General features: G+C 43.0%; 1 protein-coding gene across 1 annotated transcript in view; it reads left to right on the top strand.

Moving 5' to 3' along the window:
* LOC124593728 (tetraspanin-7-like) overlaps positions 1-23,848 on the top strand; it is a 165,661-nt gene that overhangs the window by 92,036 nt on the left and 49,777 nt on the right. The window contains exon 3 of the mRNA XM_047132052.1: positions 10,650-10,820. Coding sequence (XP_046988008.1) covers positions 10,650-10,820 — 171 coding nt within the window. The remainder of the gene's footprint in view (positions 1-10,649; positions 10,821-23,848) is intronic.

Here is a 23,848-nt window from a genome sequence, read left to right as displayed (position 1 = left end):
GAGTACGACATGAAGCTGATGAGAAAGGGGCGCTAAACAATCGTAGTCACAAAAAAATACTTATCTTTACCACATAATCAAGAGGTTATAAGGTTAAACGTCTCATTAGCAAGGCACTTATTTTATCAACTTCAATTTATTCCACATACGTACAGGATTGAAAATCAACCATTACAGTTACATAGTGACTATCATTGACAAAACTGAACAACAAAGACCCACATGGACACTTCCATTCAGGTACGTTTCCTTAACAAATGACTGCTATCTCTTCATCATTAAAAATCAATCTCAATTATTTTCAACATACAAGAAACACTATACAAATTCTTTCGCATAATAAATTATTCGATGTTTTCGTTTATGCTAATAATATTACAATCTTTCATTCAGTTTGTATGTTTCTATCCTTAATTTATGATTTTAACATTAGAGTGGCTTTACATTTTACATGAAATATGTTAGTGCTTGTACGTGCTTTTCCAATTGCCCACATATATTTAGTTATTATTATGCATAACAGTTCCGTATATAATATTTTTTCAAAAACACTATTTTTATACGAAAATCACGTATTTACATTGCATATAACTATTAAGTATGCAGTACTTGCCTATTATTAACCCACACAAATATGCTGCACAGTTACCTTTTGTAACACACGTTAAACTAATAATCTCTCAGTTACATCCAGATATGGTAAGCATCTACCAATGAGTGTACTCAATCACGTTCCTTCCGCAACGGCAACTCTTTAGATTATGGAAAACGAGAGTATCGTGAACTTCACTAAACGCAGATATCAGCTACTATGCTAATCCCTAGTTGAGTCAATATTTCACCATCGGCAACTAGATAACTGAAGGCAGAATAAAGAATCAGCTTCAGTATAAGTTTTACTTAATTACCGTTGTAACAACCGTGTCTACTAACAATGGAGTTATTCTGCGCTGACAGATGCTCTGTCTTGCAAATGTAACAGCTGGGATCACTGTGGGTAGCGCTGATGCTAGATTGTGACGTCACACGCATCTGTTACGCCTGCAGCCATCATGCACATTGACTCCGATGCGGGTCACTTAAAGGGTCACTTCACTGACAGAATATGAATGGGAAGCTTAGTGGTTGATATGTATATTTGTTGGCAAAATTCCCAATGGGACAAATTTGTGCTCCCCTCTCTCTATTTTTCTCGTTCCCTTTTACACGATGATTAAGGTCCATACTGAGGAAGAGGACTACAAGTGGTGTCAAGTGTCCAACACACTTAATATACGTAACAGGAAGCAAAATCCTTTTGTATTTACTAGAAAATGTCCGATTCGTAGCCTTATGCAGCTGAATTTTGAAAAAAGCTGATATTGGCAGAGTTAGGAATAATGTATTTCCGTCCCAGAATTAAAAGTCTGGCATGAGAGACTGTTTCTCAATACAAAAACACAACAATGTTAGAACATTCTTGTCATTTCGTTTGTTCGAATGTTCAGCGGTTTAAGGCTAAAACTGCAAGAGCCTTACAGGACATTAATGAGATATTCAACAAAACAACGTGAATTTTTAAGCAGTATTTTATCACTCATATCACATTTCAACATAGAATGTAACAGAGAAATAATTTTTAAATATTTATCTATCGTGCTATCGCGATTGGTCGGTTAGAAGAAAGATGGTGCAACGACATTAAATTGCGACGCGTTTCGAAGTGCTTCTCAGATATTCAGAACTTAGAGAAACAGACGTAATAATGAGTGTAGCTTGCCAGTAACACATGGTATTTTAGTGCTATTATAGCGAAGAGTGACTGACAGCGTAATTAATAAACAACATCGTTGTTTATACTCAGCTTTCATGTATAATTTATTGAGGGATAATACTTGTAATACTACGTATATTGAGGGTTCTTCGTGCGCTGTGTGTATACTTCTGTGTGGACTGCAGTTAATCTGATGTTGTCCTTCAGAGATCTACAGGAATGTCATATGGTGCGCAACAGAATAAGCACACCGGACAGGAAACTGATCATTCTCCCCCCCCCCCCCCCCCCCATCCAAGGGAGATCATGATAATACCACGTAACAACGCCTCTAGCCTTGATAATGATCTCAGTTAGACGGAGAAGACAGTCCTCAAATTTTATGAGGTTTGTTACATCCACCTGCAGTCACTCATTGATGATATCCCGTAATGCTACCTAATTGCGGGGGTATTGCTTGCTACATTTCACCCGTTTTTCAGAATGCTCTTAGCCGTTTTCTATGGGAATTTTCTGCGGGAATTTTTCTGTGATATGGTGCCAACGTGTTCACCAAACAAGAAACATATGGGTGCATCACTGTGAGCACGACTGTTGTCATAAGTTGTAGAGAAAAGGGGAACACTTGGCCATCGCGAAGTGTTTCAATAAATGCCCTGTTTCATTCTACGTTCAATTAGGCCCGCGGCATAGTATACGTCATTATAACCTATAATGAAAATGAAAGCTCCAAAACAAGCTGCAACAAGGTATTACATTTAACATTTTACTCGATTGGTCTGTTTCGGCTTAGTTGTCATTATCAAGTGACCTGCGAAAATAAAATTGGTATGATTATCTATACGTAAGTCGTGCCTGTTTTATGTTTCCATTTTCAATGGTACATACGTCTAGTTGGAAGTGACAGCTTACCTTAACCAAACAGAGAACAACCTACATACCTACAATTTACCTAGGATGAAAATCAAATAAGATAAATGCAGTATTCACATACACACACATACAACTGGTTTTCCGTACAATTTACAATCTTATAACGAAGTTACGTTTAAGCATAACCAAAATCTCAGCATATGCCACTTCAGGAATGTACAAAACACCTGTGACGATTGAAACAGGTTCTATACTGGCCAAACCGGACGAAATTTTAGCTTCAGATGTTAAGAACACACTAGAAACAATGATAGCAATCCGTCAAGCTTCTATTTACATCTGAAAACTCAACACCACATAACCGAGAAAATTGACACTACGTTACAGATACTGTACAGAATACCGAAAGGATTTACTATGAACATTCTAGAAGAACTGTAAATATATATTCATACAAGAAAATGTCAGTATGAAATTCTAAATTAACACACAGACCTTAAACATAAATACTATCTCGCAAACTTTATTGACTTAATAGAGTACGAAAAGGGATAGTAATTTGGAAAACAAAACAATAACAGACCGTAGATAAAACTCAAATGATAATTTAAACAACGAATGTAACATCGCCTCTGGTAAGCTGTATATACTTTGTAAACATACAGCATCGTAACAAAGAGCTGTCAAAACAATGAACTGTCAAAGTATCTTCAAGAACATTTTTTTTTTTTTACGTTTTCTAACTATTTACCACGGCTTGACAGGAAAAATTTACTTTAGACACAATACGGTCCTCACTTCCAACTATACTTAAGTACCAACCTAAACGTAAACATAAAACAGGCACGATTTACATGTTAATAATCTTAATAATGTTATTTTCGCAAATCACTCGATAATGGCAGTTAAGCCGAAGCAGACCTGTCGTGTAAAATATTAAATATATCACCTCATTACAGCTAATTTTCGAGCTTTCATTTTCATTATGTCTTATAATACTGTTTCATGTTCACGGTAACTCGAATGAGTGGGTCCAAGTCACGGTACTATATCAGCCCAAAAGCATCGTAGAACCATCTTCGGCCGGAATAACACATTTGCAGGTTAAACGGCTCATTGTCTTCTTGCGTCATTTTCATAGGGAAAAAGTCGCGATTCGTTGAACTGCAGTGGATTCCTCCAGTCAACTGATATCCACTTTCTGTGTTGCTTGACCCACTAAAGACTTGTAGTTTCATATGACGCTACGAACAATAGTCTTTTACGAGACACCTGACTCCAAATATCCATGCATGCAATTTCCTTTGCAACGTTCGGTCGGAACTGATTGAGGAAAACATGCATTGAGTGATAGCAGCAAATCCTGTTGTGTCTGAAGCCGTTTGTCAATGACAAAGCGTGACAGTCGTCTCCGGCTGCTGTCGGTTAAGATATTTTTACCATTGTTTTTAAACAGTTTTACTTTCCTTTGAGAGCCGTTGGGCAGTCCGCGTTGATACACCGGCAAAATGGATAATTTCATTCGCGAAGTGTTTGCGTACACTTCCAACATGACAGCTACTTTCAGCCATCCTGTCGCGCCTCTACATCGACCCATGTTAATTCGCTAATTCCATACAGCCGACGGGCATTGCTATACAAAGAGGGCTGGAACTGTGGACGCTATGTTGACAGGCTGGCTTGGAACGGAGTGCAGTGCCGAGGACCTGTCGCAAGCCAGATGGCGCTAATGAGACGTTATTATCGGAACACACATTTAGTGTTCATTGTCACACAGTTGTCTGCCAGTAGCTGGGAGCTGGTCATGCCAGTATGCGCGGCACAGTGTTGCAACTTGTAACTCAGACTCTTCTTTACTGACGTTTTTGTGGTAATGTGATAACTAATGACAGCCAACAATATTTTTGTTGTCGTTTTCTTTTATATTTATCCATATTGTCGAATCTTTCTTCTAATTAATTACGTTGCAATGACATTGCATACGGCGCCGAAGTGTCACGAAAAAACAACACATTTGTAACTATGAAAGCGTTACCGTAAATACATTAAGCGATTTGCACCATTATTATTTTCAATTTTTCTTCACTCATCCTTCTGATTTTTATATAAAAGTAAAACAGCTATAACATTTTTTAATCATCTCAGCAGGAAAGTAAAACCAAACATTATGCACAAAAAAATAATAAATACAGGATTAATGCACGAATTTTGGAGTAATAAAAGAAGCGGTAGGCAACAATACTTTTTTACGTTTTCTATTGCACTGATCCATACTGTCGAATCTGTTCTAATTAATTACATTACAATGACACTGTATAGGACACTGTCTCATGCATAAGTACTTAGGTGCACACAAGGGTTTGAGAACATGTATAAATTTGAGGAAATTAATCAAACTGTCAGGTATAAATTTTATCTGCGTGTGGTTTAACACCAATATGTTTCCACTGACTCAAACACACTTGCAAATTTAACTACACTACTAGCCATTAAAACTGCTACACCAAGTAGAAATGCAGATGATAAACGGGTATTCACTGGACAAATATATTATACTAGAACTGACATATGATTACATTTTCACGCAATTTGGGTACATAGATCCTGAGAAGTCAGTACCCAGAACAACCACCTCTGGCCGTAATAATGGCCTTCATACGCCTGGGCATTGAGTCAAACAGAGCTTGGATGGCGTGTACAGGTACAGCTGCCCATGCAGCTTCAACACGATACCACAGTTCATCAAGAGTAGTGGCTGGCGTATTGTGACGAGGTATGTAGGGTTTCGCAGGGATCGAAGGAATGGTAGAGCCTCGGGTCGTAACACATCTGAAATATAACGTCCACTGTTCAAAGTGCCGTCAATGCGAACAAGAGGTGACCGAAACGTGTAACCATACCATCACGCGGGGTGATACGCCAGTATGGCAATGGCGAATACACGCTTCCAATGTGCATTCACTTCGATGTCGCCAAACACGGATGCGACCATCATGATGCTGGAAACAGAACCTGGATTCATCCGAGAAAATGACGTTTTGCCATTCGTGCACCCAGGTTCGTCGAGTACACCATTGCAGGCGCTTCTGTCTGTGATGCAGTGTCAAGGGTAAACGTAGCAATGATCTCCGAGCCGATAGTCCATGCTTCTGCAAACGTCGTTGAACTGTTCGTGCAGATAGTTGTTGTTTTGCAAACGTGCCCATCTGTTGACTCAGGGATCGAGACGTGGCTGCACGATCCGTTACAGCCATGCGGATAAGATGCCTGTCATCTCGACTGCTAGTGATACGAGGCCGTTGGATCCAGCATGGCGTTTCGTATTACCCTCCTGAACCCACCGATTCCATATTCTGCTAACAGTCATTGGATCTCGACTAACGCGAGCAGCAATGTCGTGATACGATAAACCGCAACCGCGATAGGCTACAATTTGACCTTTACCAAAAAAATGGTTCAAATGGCTCTGAGCACTACGGGACTTAACATCTGTGGTCATCAGTCCCAACGAACTTAGAACTATTTAAACCTAACTAACCTAAGGACAGCACACACATCCATGCCCGAGGCAGGATTCGAACCTGCGACCGTAGCGGTCACACGGTTCCAGACTGAAGCGCCTAGAACCACACGGCCACACCGGCCGGCTGACCTTTATCAAAGTCGGAAACGTGATGGTACGCATTTCTCCTTCTTACATGAGGCATCACAACAACGTTTCACCAGGCAACGCCGGTCAACTGCTGTTTGTGTAAGAGAAATGGGTTGGAAACGTCCTCATGTCAGCACGTTGTAGGTATCGTCTCCGGCGCCAACCTTGTGTGAATGCTCTGAAAAGCTAATTATTTGCATATCACAGCATCTTCTTCCTGTTGGTTAAATTTCGCGTCTGTAGCACGTCATCTTCGTGGTGTAGCAATTTTAATGGCCAGTAGCGTAGTACTTTTCTCGCAAAAGCTTGGCCACAAATTCACAGAAATAATGTCTACAATACAAGACTTTATAATACAGTGTCTCGACATTTTCCAACATATAAAGTGGCTCACATCAATATGAGGTTTACAAGTGTATGTTTGTTGTACGTGCCTATGTAATGTAACACTTCCTTCTTTCATATCCTTCTATTAATATCCGCAGCAACGAAAATACTGCAACATAGTTGTTAATAAAAGTCAAAAGTGCAGATACGTACACAATACAAATGCGAATTCGTGTAATCTTCAAGTTTCGTTATTACCACAAACTGTAGACAAGCAGCGTCGTCCCAAAATCACATGACCAGCCGGTTTAGATGTTGACAACATGTGCAATAGGCTACGCTCGCTGTATATATATATATATATATATATATATATATATATATATATATATATATATATATATTTTCTGTAGAAGTGCCACATGAGAATGTACGAGTAGTAGCAGTTGCGCACCATCTACAGCTTTCCAAACTGACCAGAGTGTGCTTTTAGAGGAATGACTAGTCTTGTTCGATGAGTTTGCTGCCAAACCGCTGACTTTATAACCCTACCACTACTATTAAAATGTAGTATGCTGTTGCCTAAATAACAGAAAACCCTGTCTCTATGTTTCCACGTTTACTATACCCCAACAGAACAAATAGTCCTGTCACGGGAAAAGCCACGTATAAACCTCTTACTAAAATTTAGTTTAGTTTCCAAATAAAGTACACTATGGAACGGTAGTCCTGTTAATAGGAAAAGCTGATCAGTAGAGATACCCTTTTTACAGGATTTGACCGTATGTTGTGTTTAATGGATAAGTAAACCAGACTATTCAATTCTTTTCCTAAGATCTTACCCCGCGGTTAGAAAGAAACGCAGTATCAATAATATTTTACTGAAGCTAGGGCAGCTGAGTTCCAAGATCGTTTAGTGGTTTAAAACATGTACTAATGGTCGCCAGTCTATTCAGGCAATGAAACAGTGAAGTATTGGAAAAGCAGAAGTGTAAATTTTGCCTTCTTTCTTGCTACAGTTTAAGTTGCTTCTTCAAATAGATATTACTCCACGTAAACAATGTTGGACTACACAATTATACATTACGTTTTTAAAAGAGAAAAAGCCCAGTAGACAACTTCAAGGAAGCTAAAAAAATTTGACCACAGGGGACCCTTAGAAAAGCATTTTCTATAATCAACAAACTTAAATACTAAATCACGTAGATACTACAGCACACACATTTTATACTGAACAGTTCATTTCAAGAAAATCCCTTTCTTACTGGAATTTATTTTCAGAAGCTGTTATTCTTTGAACTAACTCTGTATAGTCATTTAACAGATTCTAGTAACTTGTCTTTACTCTGACTGAATTTTTCATAAGCAAACTTTTACTATAACACTTTGCAAAATGAAGGAAATTTTTTCATTATTTACACAAAAAAACAATTTAAATGGTGCCCTTTATATTAAATTGGCACTTCTTAAGTCTGTTTTACAGGATACTCGGATTAATTTATGGCCTTTCAGATCATGATGCCCCGTTTATTACATTTAATATAGTGCAGTCTGATTCAACTAGTAACAGGAAGCGGGAAACTATACGAATAATAAATGAAACAGGAATTGAAGGTATAAAAAACTGTTTGAGGAGTACAGACTGGAAATATGTATACAATTCACCCAAGATAAATGAAAAATATGCTTCTCTAATACGGCCATAGGTCACATTGAAAACTGCTGCCCTAAGAAAGTAATCAAAGCAAATAGATTAAATGTTTCAAAACCTTGGATTACAAATGGAATAGAAGTATCTTGCAAAACAAAAATAAGACTGTACTTAATGTCAAGGGAAAACGATGACTACACACCTAAATCACATTACAAATGATTTTGTAAAATTCTAAACAAAGTAATCAGAACCTCAAAATGTATTTATTTTGAAGAAAAAATGATTGCCTCTACTAACAATATAAAAACTACATGGAATATAGTAAAAAGTGAAACAGAAAAAACTAATCAGGCAAATGAGGAAATTATGTTAAATGTAAATAATCAGTTGATTACAGATACCTCTAAAATTGCAAACACTTTCAACAACTTTTTCCTTTCAGTAGCAGACAACTTATGTTGGCATAGTCCCTCAGCAGACAGCTTAAAATATTTAAAAAATGCATTTCGGGAGAAGTTTGACAAAATTCAACTATGTCCTACTTCACCGAAAGAGATTTCTAATATTATCATCTCTCTTACAAACAAATGTTCCGGTGGTTATGATGAAATCAGCACTACCATAATTAAATGTTGCTCCTCAGAACTCTGTGACATACTGAGTTACTTATGTAATGAATCCCTACACAGTGGTACTTTTCCAGATAGGCTTAAATATGCTATTGTAAAACCATTACACAAAAAAAGGAGACAAATCACCAGTGGAAAAATTCTATCGCATTTCATTATTGGCAATATTTTCGAAAGGGTTTGAAAGGGTTATGTACAATAGACTTTATAAACACTTAGTACAGAAAAATATTCTCATTCACTATCAGTTTGGATTTCGGAAAGGATTGTCAACTGATCAAGTTACATTCACTTTTACAGACGATATATTAGAATTAATAAATCAAAAGTTATTACCACTTGGAATATTCTGTGATCTGGCTAAAGCTTTTGATTGTGTTAAGCATGATATCCTTACATAACAAATAAAATATTATGTGGTAACAGGAGTAGCAGGTTCATGGTTCTCATGCTATCTTTTTAATAGAAAACAGTGTGTGCCTGTATCAGGCCTACAACATACACAATTGATACACACAAATATTTTTAAAAACAAAAGTCATCAGAAAATTATTTAACGTAATAAACAATTTACATAGTATTTTACATACATTACTCACATACAATGCAAAGAACTTCAAACTCCAGTATAGCACACTTTACATCTACAGAAAATATGATACCGTTGTTGTTGTTGTGGTCTTCAGTCCTGAGACTGGTTTGATGCAGCTCTCCATGCTACTCTATCCTGTGCAAGCTTCTTCATCTCCCAGTACCTACTGCAACCTACATCCTTCTGAATCTGCTTAGTGTATTCATCTCTTGGTCTCCCTCTACGATTTTTACCCTCCACGCTGCCCTCCAATGCTAAATTTGCGATCCCTTGATGCCTCAAAACATGTCCTACCAACCGATCCCTTCTTCTAGTCAAGTTGCGCCACAAACTTCTCTTCTCCCCAATCCTATTCAATACCTCCTCATTAGTTACGTGATCTACCCATCCAATCTTCAGCATTCTTCTGTAGCACCACATTTCGAAAGCTTCTATTCTCTTCTTGTCCAAACTGGTTATCGTCCATGTTTCACTTCCATACATGGCTACACTCCATGCAAATACTTTCAGAAACGACTTCCTGACACTTAAATCTATACTCGATGTTAACAAATTTCTCTTCTTCACAAATGATTTCCTTGCCATTGCCAGTCTACATTTTATATCCTCTCTACTTCGACCATCATCAGTTATTTTACTCCCTAAATAGCAAAACTCCTTTACTACTTTAAGTGTCTCATTTCCTAATCTAATCCCCTCAGCATCACCCGATTTAATTTGACTACATTCCATTATCCTCGTTTTGCTTTTGTTGATGTTCATCTTATATCCTCCTTTCAAGACACTGTCCATTCCGTTCAACTGCTCTTCCAAGTCCTTTGCTGTCTCTGACAGAATTACAATGTCATCGGCGAACCTCAAAGTTTTTACTTCTTCTCCATGAATTTTAATACCCACTCCGAATTTTTCTTTTGTTTCCTTTACTGCTTGCTCAATATACAGATTGAATAACATCGGGGAGAGGCTACAACCCTGTCTCACTCCTTTCCCAACCACTGCTTCCCTTTCATGCCCCTCGACTCTATGATACCATATGATACCAATATGCGAAAATTTTAAAGTAAGAAAAAAGTTATAACAATTTAAATGAACCGTAAACAAATAGTGTTACGAATGTGGAGTCGGCAGCCGCACTCCGTTTGACGGGCGCCCCCGTGTTGTGTCGGCAGTACGGCGCCTTCCTGCTGGTGATCTTCATCCTGGAGGTGGGTGCGGCCGTCTCCATCTACGCGTACCGCGGTCACCTGCAGGCGGGCTTCGACCGCGGCCTCACCCAGGCGCTCCACAGCTACGACACCGACCCCGAGAAGAAGGAATGCTTCGACCTCATGCAGTCCACGGTAAGTGCGGCGTCTGTCTGGTGCTACGGAGGCACCACCGACTTCCCGTCCGGCGTGGTCACAACTGGAAGACATTCCTTTTGTTGCTTCGTTTCTGTAACGTGTTCCAGCTTATTGTTCCTTAGTTTTGCCGTTTTGTGGAAGAGTTAAGCGTACCATTTTTAATTATCAAATCGAAAAACTAAAGTTACGAAATTAATTCTATGAAATTAAAAACAAGCTCGGTATCTTCAAATAACTTACGGGTTTACTGCCGGGTGACGTCGTCGAACGCCGCCGATATTTCGACAGGAGCACTCCCTGCCATTCTCAAGGCACAAATGCAAGGAAGAAGAAATGTGCAAGGAAATTTAATATCTCGGTTCACAGAGGAGAAACAAGGAAGATACCACACACAGAACAAGTGTCAACACAAAGATACCCAACATCAGAAATATCGATAGTTACTATTAATCAGCAGGTAGGGTAGCACTAATTCTGTCCCTCTGGTTTTTGATGAGAGGCACAGCCGGATTCCAAGGAGCATTTAAACAAAATCCACCATCTCTGTTAATAAGGTCGCTTGATAGTTTGATTTAAACTGCTTCCTTAATAACAGTATCCCAATAGCTGGACGTGCAAGCCAGAATCTCCGTGTTGTTGTATTCCATAGGATGACCGGTGTCAAGGCAATGTTCTGCAATAGCGGATTTGCTCGGCTGTTGTACGCGTGTGTGACGCTTATGTTCAATACACCGGTCTTCCACAGTCCTGATTGTCTGACCAATATATGACATGCCACAACTGCAAGGAATACGATAGACTCCTGCCTTACGCAAACCAAGATCATCTTTTACGGACGCCAACAGGGCCTTGATCTTAGAAGGTGGTCGAAAAACACATTTCACATCACATTTCCGCAAAATACGGCCAATCCTGTTGGAAATACTTCCTGCGTAAGGCAAAAAGGCCGTAGACTTAGCTGCCACTTCGTTGCTATCGTCACTCACCCGTTGCACAGAAGGCTGATAGCGCAACGCACGTTTGATCTGCCTCTCACTATAACCATTCTCACGAAAGGCGACTTCAAGATGTGAGAGCTCAGCTGCCAAACTTTCAGGGTCTGAGATAAAGTGGGCCCTGTGAACCAAGGTGCGAAGTACTCTTTCACGCTGAGCTGGATGGTGACAACTGTCAGCTCGCAGATACAAGTCAGTGTGGGTAGGCTTCCTATAAGCAGAATATCCCAACGTACCATCAGTCTTCCTTCTGACCAACACATCAAGGAAGGGAAGGCATCCATTCTTTTCCACCTCCATAGTGAACTGAATATTCGGGTGGATTCACCATTCAAGGTCGCTGACTCCAATGCACGTTCCTCAAAGTCCTCCATAAACCAATTGGCCACAATAGGTGACAACGGGCTTCCCATAGCAACTTCATCAGTCTGTTGGTGGTACTGACCACTGAATAAAAAGTAAGTGGAAGTCAGCACATGTCGAAACAAATTTGTTTACTCAACACCTCTGTGAACCGAGGTATTACATTTTCTTGCACATTTCTTCTTCCTTGCATTTGTGCCTTGAGAATGGCAGAGTGTGCTCCTGTCGAAATATCGGCGGTGTTCTACGATGTCGCCCGGCAGTAAACCCGTAAGTTATTTGAACATTCAATTCGCCGGGAAAAGTTAAGGTGTCACAAGCTCGGTATCATTAAGAGTGCAATGTGAATTCCACTGTTAAATGCAGAGGAGAGAACGGATAGGTGGAAAGAGCACACTGAAGGCCACTATGAGAGAGGCGGACTTGTCCGATGACTTGATAGAAAAATAAACAGGAGTCGATATAGAAGAGGTAGGAGATACAATATTAGAATCACAGTTCAAAAGAGCTTTGGAAGACCTAAGATCTAATAAGTCAAAAGGCCCCCCATGAACCATGGACCTTGCCGTTGGTGGGGAGGCTTCTGTGCCTCAGCGATACAGATAGCCGTACTGTAGGTGCAACCACAATGGAGAGGTATTTGTTGAAAGGCCAGAGAAAGGTGTGGTTCCTGAAGAGGGGCAGCAGCCTTTTCAGTAGTTGGACGGGCAACAGTCTGGATGATTGACTGATCTGGCCTTGTAACACTAACCAAGACGGCCTTGCTGTGCTGGTACTGCGAACGGCTGAAAGCAAGGGGGAAACTATAGACGTAATTTTTCCCGAGGGCATGCAACTTTACTGTATGGTTCAATGAGCATCAAAAAAAGCAAAACGAGGATAATGGAATGTAATCGAATTAAGTCGGCCGATGCTGAGGGAATTAGATTAGGAAATGAGACACTTCAAGTAGTAAAGGAGTTTTGCTATTTGGGGAGCAAAATAACTGATGATGTTCGAAGTAGGGAGGATATAAAATGTAGACTGGCAATGGCAAGGAAAGCGTTTCTTAAGAAGAGAAATTTGTTAACATCGAGTATAGATTTAAGGGTCAGGAAGTCGTTTCTGAAAGTATTTGTATGAAGTGTAGCCATGTATGGAAGTAAAACGTGGACGATAAATAGTTTGGAAAAGAAGAGAATAGAAGCTTTTGAAATGTGGTGCTACAGAAGAATGCTGAAAATTAGATGGGTAGATCACATAACTAATGAGGAGGTATTGAATAGAATTGGGGAGAAGAGGAGCTTGTGGCACAACTTGACTAAAAGAAGGGATCGGTTGGTAGGACATGTTCTCAGGCATCAAGGGATCACGAATTTAGTATTGGAGGGCAGTGTGGACGGTAAAAATCGTAGAGGGGGACCAAGATATGAATAGACTAAGCGGATTCAGAAGGATGTAGGTTGCAGTAGGTACTGGGAGGTGAAGAAGCTTGCAGAGGATAGAGTAGCAGGGAGAGCTGCATCAAACCAGTCTCAGGACTGAAGATCACAACAACAACAAGACAGAAGGTGACGTTCTTTTGAGAAACAGCATTGAACTTTCACTTAAAAGGTGATGGACTTGAATGGGAGAGAACAGTTCTATAGGGTTGAGAGGTATGGGTAGAAAAATGTAGGGGTCCGGTAGGTAGGACACAATGGAGATGAACATACATTTCGAGTGCCTAGTGGGAAGACAGAAGGTGGGGAGGAGCTTTGATGCGTGAACAAGGCAGTGTTAACAAGGGGAATGTAATCGAAGAAGAATGTAATCGATGAAGAGGAAAAAGGTGAGTGCAGCCCAGATGTGGAGTGGGAGAGGTGGGGAAGAGTTGTAGTTGGTAGAAGGGATAAATATTGGGGCGAGGAGGGGGGGGGGGGGGGGGGATTACATTGTGTGGGAGAAACAGTCGGTTCAAGACGCCTTGGGATAGGATATGGATCGTGTGTAGGTGAGACGTTGGGATTTGTTTGTATAGATGTGGCAATTAGTGATTAGAGGGGAAATAATAAGGTTATTGTAGTCTAGGTTGCAGATAGTGTAGCATAGCGGAAATGTTCGATGTGGGTGCGAAGGGATGGGGATATGATGAGATGTTCTACCCCATTTTTTTTCCTTTATTGATTTTCGATTCCCCCCCCCCCCCCCCACACACACCTGGGGAGGGGCGGGCTGACAGCAGCTTAATACTCTGCTCTACAGCCAAGAGAAAAGTTAACAATGGTGAGAGAACAAACAGTACATAAAAAGGCGATAGAACGGTGACTTCGTTAAAAACAATAAAATGGCGGAAAGTGGCGGAACGTAAAATACCAAAAAGCGTTGATGATGCGGAGGAAGACGCACACAAAGGAGACATGCACAATTAAAAAACACTGCGACAGTTTGGTTTCTGTTCGCATGAGATAAAAACACAACTAGCGACAGTATGGTGGCTGTTCGCAACACCGACAGGGGATGCACAACACTGAGCATCCACTTAAACCAGCACAGTGGAGGCGACACAGCGGCAGATGGGTGGTTGAGTGGGTGGGTGGGGAGGGGGGGTGTTGGGGGGGGGGACCCGGACCGATGAAGGGGAAAAAGGGGGGGGATATAATCCACCGACTATAACTTCTTTTTAAATAGTGGTTTACCAATTTTACTGAGAATAAGTCTCCTATGAACGCAATTAAAAATTTAGTCTACAGTTGTTTTTATTAATACTACATATTGTACTCGTTATGGCGATAGTGTTAAACCAAATTTTAATGCTCACTTTCTAAAATAATTACAGGAATACAAATATGGTTTCTACCTGAAATAAATTTATGAAGAATAGTCTCGCTACAGCAGTGGTTATTAAGGTTGCGGGCAGATGGCACCAGCGAAAAATTTTTGCAACATTTAATATTGTACACGTTGTTCAACCGTGATGTAGATATCGCTGACCAGAGTAACTGATGGGTATTTTTATCAGCGAGAAATTCATTCACCAGGGTGACCGTACATGGATTGCAATGCCTTACATCTGTAGTTTTGAGCATCAGCAGTAATCCTGTGATCTGTACCGGATAAAGAAAAATGAGAGTCTAGTGTATGTGCAAGCAGATTTGTTTGCACACTGTCCAGTTACATTAATGTGATCAGCTGTCAAAAGTCTGACCACCATTTGCAGCGCGGACCGCCTCGAGACGTGCAGAAAGAGAATTAATGAACTTCTGGAAGGTACCGACAGGTATGTGGAGCCATGCCGACCAGCTGCGCTAGGTTTCGCGCTTGAGGATCTACGGCGTGAATAGTTCGATCGAGGAGGTGCCCCAGATTCAACCGGTTTTAAATCCGGTAAGTTTGTTGGCCAGGGGAGTACAGTAAACTAATCGTGATGCTCATCGAACCACGCACGTACACTGCGAGCTGTGTATACATTGCATTGTCCTGCTGGTAGATGCCACCATGTCCAGGAAAAACAAATTGTATGGAGGGGTGGAAATGGTCCCCAACGATAGATACATACGTGCGATGATTCATTGTGCCTTCCAGAATGAGGAGATCACCTAGGGAATACTGCCACGAAAACATTACCCAGACAGTAACGCTCCCTTTTCCGTCCTGTACCCTTCCGACGATCCAACCGCCACTCAGTGGACATCCAGTTCCGATACTGGTTTGCGAATTCCATCCTTCGTTGCCGATGAACTGCTGTCAGCATGGGTGCATGAACTAGGTGCCTGCTGTAGAGGCCCATACGCAGCAACCTTCGCTGAATGGTCGTTGTGGAACGCCGTTGATAGCCACTTGGTTCACCTGGGTGGTCAGTTGTTCAACAACGTACGTCCATTCGCCGCCATCGTTCACGCCAGTCATCTATGGCCCGTTGTGCATCACAGTTGCCTCGTCGCCGGTTTTGGACAGCCCATTTTCCCAATACTTAAGGGGACGTTTACTATCTATGGCCCGAAAAAAGCATGTTCTTTGAGAATTTTTTTCTCGGGACATGTTATAGATATCAATGTCAAATTTGGTCAAAATGTCTATTGATATTTATTCTACAAACTGGAATTTTTTCGACCAGAAATGTCGAAGAGCAAAGGCGGAAATGCCGTCGGAACGAAACAAAATTTCGATGTAGACCTCCACGCGCGGTATGTCACAGGTCAGGCAGCTAGACTGAAATCGCCGGCCGGAGTGGCCGAGCGGTTCTAGGCGCTACAGTCTGGAACCGGGCTACCGCTACGGTCGCAGGTTCGAATCCTGCCTCGGGCATGGATGTGTGTAATGTCCTTAGGTTAGTTAGGTTTAATTAGTTCTAAGTTCTAGGGGACTGATGACCTCAGAAGTTAAGTCGCATAGTGCTCAGAGCCATTTGAACCATTTTAGTCTGAAATCAAAATTGAGTTGATTTTAGCGAAGTATATAAGATTCTTTAGGAGTTGTACCTCGCTTAAGTTATTTGTACCATAGGAAACTAAATGGCGGCCATTTGACAAAAATAGTGTTTTTTCATCGATTTTTCGACTTCGTCGGCCACGTAAAAACATTTATAGTTGATTTATCGGAATAAAAATGGTAGAACTCCTAGAAAATTTAGTTAGCTTCGTCAGAAACAAAGAATCATACCAATCGGTTCAGTAGATTTGAAGTTAACATACCACGGGGTAAAAAAAAAGTCATTTCGAGAAAAACGCGTTTGAAGTTTTGACTACGTATAAAATGCAATATTATGCAGCTTACGTACAATTTGCTATTCCAGCCCCACAAACTAGTCCTTCCTCTTCCTCAATGAGGGCGTTCTCCTCTATCTGGGCCATTCTGCGCTGCTCCAGAGCCGCTCGTACGGCCGGTGACAAGCGGGTTTCGGCCGCTTGAATCCGGTGGTCGTCCGAATGCTTGGCGAACTGCGTCGAATAGAGTCCCAGGGTGACGTCCACTGTTGTCATGGTCTTCAGAATTACTGAAAACCTTCGTTGAAGCTGCTCACTGCCAGGAAATTCGCAATCTCCACAGTCTTCGCACCAGAATGCAAATCCAAACACACGCGTTCAAAGTTTCATTTGAATTTTGTGGGTTTCCTCTCAAGCACCGGTTCAATAACTCGTCCTCCGAAAGAAAAAAACTGGTGCATGAAAAAGGCCGATTTCAGGTAGGTGCAAACGTTTCCGTTCCGTATTCGAAAAAACCGTTTGAGGGGCGGATTCTAAACACTTTTATGGATCCAGAAATGCAATTTAAAAAAATCAATTTTCTGAACCAAAAGATAGTAAACCTCCCCTTAACCCACGGTGGCATGCGGCCGGTCAACAAACTTAGCCGTTTGGAAATGCGTCCACTCTCGGCCCGAAAGTCAATGATCATTCCATTTTGGACATCAGACAAATCGCTCCGTTTCCGCATTACGACGACAGCACTGTTTACCGCGTCCCCCCCCCGACATGTTTTGCATAAGCTCCACCTCTAGTGATGCCGCCTGCCGCCTGTGAGTGGTTATTGCACGTTGACGTCAAACATAAGCGGTGTATGTGTATACAAAGACGATGATTTGCTCAACAGGTGCAGAGGGTTCTGCAATTTTTTAAAACCCTGTTTAGAGGTTATCCCGAAGTTAGAGCGGCCTCTTCGACTGCTGACCCATTGAGAGTCAGGGATTTTGCTGCCACATATCGGGCGGTCTGGTAGCGAGTCAAATGGGAATATTTGGAGCGGACTTCCATTTTCAGCAGTCACCTTATGACCAAGAGAAACTTACTGAAAACCTTGGTCAGAAGCAGAGCTTGTCCCGGCCAAAAAGAGTTCCTAGACAGTATAAAACTGCAATAACTCATCTGCATGCTAAGTCAGGTTAGTGATTTGCTCTGCATGTGCAGAATACCTACGACGCCCTGGGAAGGAGAAGGTTTTCGTGTCTTTTGGTATGTGTTCATTCTCCATCCGAAAGAGTGTAGCGGGCTGATCGACATCCGGCCCATTAACGAGTCCCTGTTCCGTTCAGCCAGTTGTCAATCAAGCTAACGGCGGAGCAGGTTGGGGAGCTCAGGTGGTTATAAGTGGGAGGGGCTTCACAGTTCTGGCATTCTCCTCACAACCAAGGGAAATATCCCAAAAACCGTGGTCGGAACCGAGGGATCAGGGCCACATGAACATAGATCTGAAACATTATCTTCCGTTCATATTATTTAAGCCACAATTTAAATGGTTCAAATGGCTCTGAGCACTACAGGTCTTAACATCTGAGGTCATAAGCCCCCTAGAACTTAGAACTACTTAAACCTAACTAAGGACATCACACACATCCATGCCCGAGGCAGGATTCGAACCTGCAGCGGTAGCGGTCGCGCGGTTCCACACTGAAGCGCCTATAACTGCTCGTCCACAGCGGCCGGCAGCCACAATTTAAAATGTTGTGTATGTGTAAAGTATATATACATTTGTAGGTGTATGTTGTTCTACTGAATAGAGTGTTGTGATGACTTTACTCTCTGCGACAGGACGCTCTTTAGACTGCCTGCGAGCAGATTGTAAATTGCGACGTTTGTGCGAGGTAATGATTGTCTGTTGACACAGACGTATCAACAGATTGCGACTAGGCCTGACAAAAGGTACCGGGTGCCGGTTTTACAGTTAACAGTTTTTACAATAGGGCTACGCACAGCCTGTGCAGCTGGCACCACGCCCTTCCTCGCGCCAAACGGCGTCTGCCACAACATATCCGCCCCAACGTGTTGCGTGCACCGTCTGATACGGCCAGCGCACGGCATGTCTGCGAAAATAACTTTCCCAGAAGTCCAGCTATAATCTGTAATATTGTTCTCGGTGGCATTAGTGGCTTCTAAACCACAACTTTAGTCACTACTACTTCAGTACTACGTACAGAGAGAGCAAAATAAAACTCTCCCGGAAAATACAAGCGCGTGCACACACAGAGACATACAGACAGATACACGCTCAGACACACACAAACACACACACACACACACACATACATACACACGCACACACACACACAGTCGTTCAAACATACACACATCCAAAGAACATACTAACGCACCACGAAGGAATTATGGTAATGGCATGGAAATCGGTAAAATTCGATGATTTATTCAAGAGGAAGAGCTTCAAAAAAATGTGTGTAAAATCTTATGGGACTTAACTGCTAAGGCCATCAGTCCCTAAGATTACACAGTACTTAACTTAAATTATCCTAAGGACAAACACACACATCCATGCCCGAGGGAGGGCTCGAGCCTCCGCCGGGATCAGCCGCACAAAAGAGCTTCACAAATTCAGCAAGTCAATAGCGCGTTGGACCACCTCTGGACCTTAAGCAAGCAGTTATTCGGCTTGGCATTCATTGACAGTGTTGTTGGATGTCCTCCTTAGGGATATAGTGCAAATTATGTCCAATTGGCAAGTTAGGTCTTTAAAACCCCGAGCTGGTTGGAAGGCCCTGCCCATAACGCTCCCAAAGCTCTGAACTGGTGAGAGATACGGCGACCTTGCTGTCCAGGATAGGGTTCAATGGTTCAAATGGCTCTGAGCACTATGGGACTTAACTTCTGAGGTCATCAGTCCCCTAGAACTTAGAACTACTTAAACCTAACTACCTAAGGACATCACACACATCCATGCCCGAGGCAGGATTCGAACCTGCGACCGTAGCGGTCACGCGGTTCCAGACTGTAGCGCCTAGAACCGCTCGGCCACCGCGACCGGCCCCAGGATAGGGTCTGGCAAGCACGAAGACAAGCAATAGAAACTCTCACTTTGCGCGGGTGGGCATTATCTTGCTGAAATGTAAGCCCGGGATGGCCTGCCATGAAGGACAATAAAACGTACTGCAGATGTGGGATCCCAATTGGTCATAAGTGGGAGGGGCTTCACAGTTCTGGCATTCTCCTTACAACTAACGGAAACCTCCCAAAAACCGAGGTCGGAATCGAGGGATCAGGACCACATGAATACAGTCCTACCGAGGGGTTGAGGTACTGCTGCGCTGTAAGGCTGCCGCGGATGACAACAAAAGGGGCCGCGATATGAAATGAAATGCCACCCCAAACCATCACTCATAGCTGTCTGGCCATCTGGCGGGTGAGAGTCAGATTGGTATCGCACTTTGTCCGGGTTGTCTCCAGACACGACTTCCCCTCGTAATCTCATTGTGTGGAGTAGAACTGCCTTCAGTGATGGGTCCCGGTACGAACTGAGCCACGACGACTAGCGAAGACGTGTCTGGACACGCCCCAGACAGCAACTGGATACCAATCTGACTGTCGTCAGCAATGTGAACCGACAACTAGCAATGATGAAACTTCCTGGCAGATTAAAACTGTGTGCCCGACCGAGACTCGAACTCGGGACCTTTGCCTTTCGCGGGCAAGTGCTCTACCAACTGAGCTACCGCAGCACGACTCACGTCCGGTACTCACAGTTTTACTTCTGCCAGTACCTCGTCTCCTACCTTCCAAACTTTACAGAAGCTCTCCTGCGAACCTTGCAGAACTAGCACTCCTGAAAGAAAGGATATTGCGGAGACATGGCTTAGCCATAGCCTGGGGGATGTTTCCAGAATGAGATTTTCACTCTGCAGCGGAGTGTGCGCTGATATGAAACTTCCTGGCAGATTAAAACTGTGTGCCCGACCGAGACTCGAACTCGGGACCTTTTTCCTTTCGCGGGCAAGTGCTTGTGAGTCGTGCTTCGGTAGCTCAGTTGGTAGAGCACTTCCCCGCGAAAGGCAAAGGTCTCGCGTTCGAGTCTCGGTCGGGCACACAGGTTTATCTGCCAGGAAGTTTCATATCAGCGCACACTCCGCTGCAGAGTGAAAATCTCATTCTGGAACTAGCAATGATGATATGAGGTGCCATTTCTTTTCATAGCAGGACACTTTGGTCGTCATTCCGTGGCACCCTTACAGTACAGCGGGACGTTCACTCTATCCTACGTCCACATTTGTCGCCCTTCATGTCTAACCTACACTACTGCCCATTAAAATTGCTACACCACGAAGATGACATGTTACAGACGCGAAATTTAACCGACAGGAAGAAGATGCTGTCATATGCAAATGATTAGCTATTCACAGCATTCACACAAGGTTGGCGCCGGTGGCGAAACCTACAACGTGCTGACATGAGGAAACTTTCCAACCGATTTCTCATACACAAACAGTAGTTGACCGGCGTTGCCTGGTCAAACGTTGTTGTGAAGCCTCGTGTAAGGAAGATAAATGCGTACCATCACGTTTCCGACATTGATAAAAGTCGGATTGTAGCTTATCGCGATTGCGGTTTATTGTATCGCGACATTGCTGCTCGCGATGGTCGAGATCCAATGACTGTTAGCAGAATATGGAATCGGTGGGTTGAGGAGGGTAATACGGAACGCCGTGCTGGATCCCAACGGCCTCGTATCACTAGCAGTCTCGATGACAGGCATCTCATCCGTATGGCTGTAACGGATCGTGCAGCCACGTCTCGAACCCTGAGTCGAGACATGGGGACGTTTGCAAGGCAATAACCATCTGCACGACACAGTTCGACGACGTTTGCAGCAGCATGGACTATCAGGACGGAGACCATGGCTGCATTACTCAACGACGAACCTGGGTGCAGGAATGGCAAAACGTCATTTTTTCGGATGAATCCAGGTTCTCTTTCCAGCATCATGATGGTCGCATACGTGTTTGGCGACATCGCGGTGAACGCACAATGGAAGCGTATATTCGTCACCGCCATACAAGCGTATCACCCGGCGTGATGGTATGGGGTGCCATTGTTTACACGTCTCGGCCACCTCTTGTTCGCATTGACGGCACTCTGAACAGTGGACGTTACATTTCAGATGTGTTACGACCCGTGGCTCTACCCTTCATTCGATCCCTGCGAAACCCTACATTTCAGTAGGATAGTGCACGACCGCATGTTGCACGTCCTGTACGGGCCTTTCTCGATGCAGGCCGGCTGGGGTGGCCAAGCGGTGAAAGGCGCTACAGTCTGGAACCGCGTGACCGCTACTGTCGCAGGGTCGAATCCAGCCTCGGGCATGGATGTTTGTGATGTCCTTAGGTTAGTTAGGTTTAAGTAGTTCTAAGTTCGAGGGGACTGATGACCTTAGAAGATAAGTCCCATAGTGCTCAGAGCCATTTGAACCATTTGAACTGGATGCAAAAAATGTTCGACTACTGCCCAGGCCAGCACATTCTCCAGATCTCTCACCAATTGAAAACGTCTGGTCAATGGTGACCGAGCAACTGGCTCGTCACAATACGCCAGTCACTACTCTTGATGAACTGTGGTAACGTGTTGAAGCTGCATGGGCAGCTGTACCTGTACACGCCATCCAAGCTCTGTTTGACTCAATGCCCAGGCGTATGAAGACCGTTATTACGGCCAGAGGTGGTTGTTCTGGGTACTGATTTCTCAGGATCTATGCACCCAAAATGCGTGAAAATGTAATCACATGTCGGTTCTAGTATAATATATTTGTCCAATGAATATCCGTTTATCATCTGCATTTCTTCTTGGTGTAGCAATTTTAATGGCCAGTAGTGTATTTCAGCAAGATAATGCCCGCCCGCACACGGCGAGAACTTTGACTGTCTTCGTGCTTGCCAAACCCTACCTTGGCCAGCAAGGTCGCAACGTCTGTCGCCAGTTGAGAACGTCTGGAGCATTATGGGCAGGGTCCTCCAACTAGTTCGGGATTCTGATGTTCTAAAGTGCCAATTGGACAGAATTTGGCACGATATCCCCCAGGTGGACATAAACAATTCTATCAATGAAAGCCAAGCCGAATAAGTGCTTGCATAAGAGCCAGAGGAATGTCCAGCGCGTTATTGACTTTCCCAATTTGCGAAACTCTTGAATAAATCATCCAGTTTTTATGAAACTGTAATAATTAGTTTTTCTGAACATGTACGTCACATATACCGATTTCCGTACCATGCCGCTAGTTTCTTCACAGTGCATCGTTGTTTTTTTCTTTCTGTCTGAGAGAGTATTTTCTATGAGACTGACGCGGGATGACCCTTGCTGGAAAGGGCCACCGTTGTCTGAAACGCAGCGCTGTGCTCGGTTTACCAGTGTGACACGCTCCTGTCAGCTCTGCCTGAGGGGGAGAATCAATAGCGATTTTAGTGTTCTGGTGTAGCACTTCCAGTGTGTGAGGATGGTTACAGTATACGTGACCCATCAATCTGCCCCACAGGTAAAATAGTTCAAATGGCTCTGAGCACTATGGGACTCAACTGCTGAGGTCATTAGTCCCCTAGAACTTAGAACTAGTTAAACCTAACTAACCTAAGGACATCACAAACATCCATGCCCGAGGCAGGATTCGAACCTGCGACCGTAGCGGTCTTGCGGTTCCAGACTGCAGCGCCTTTAACCGCACGGCCACTTCGGCCGGCCCCACAGGTAAAAATCACAGGGAGAACGAGCAGGCGATCGATGTGGCCATGAGATTGCTCTGACTCTGCTGACTGTCCCATACTCAGCGAACACCGCATGCTCTTGTGACAAGATTGTAAAGCGCTGCGTGCTGTTGCTCCGTGTTGCTGAAAATACCCTCTCAGTTGTTAACTTATTTCAGTTGGCCCACACATGGATTAAACATACCAGTTAGCTTAATAGTTTGGCTAAAGAATCGTGTTCCTATGGTCAAGACTACACT

Source organism: Schistocerca americana, chromosome 2 (genome assembly GCF_021461395.2).
Source record: "Schistocerca americana isolate TAMUIC-IGC-003095 chromosome 2, iqSchAmer2.1, whole genome shotgun sequence".
NCBI classification, from domain to species: Eukaryota; Metazoa; Arthropoda; class Insecta; order Orthoptera; family Acrididae; genus Schistocerca; species Schistocerca americana.
Note: the sequence above shows the minus strand (reverse complement) of the source record. Positions and strands in the feature narration are given on the sequence as shown.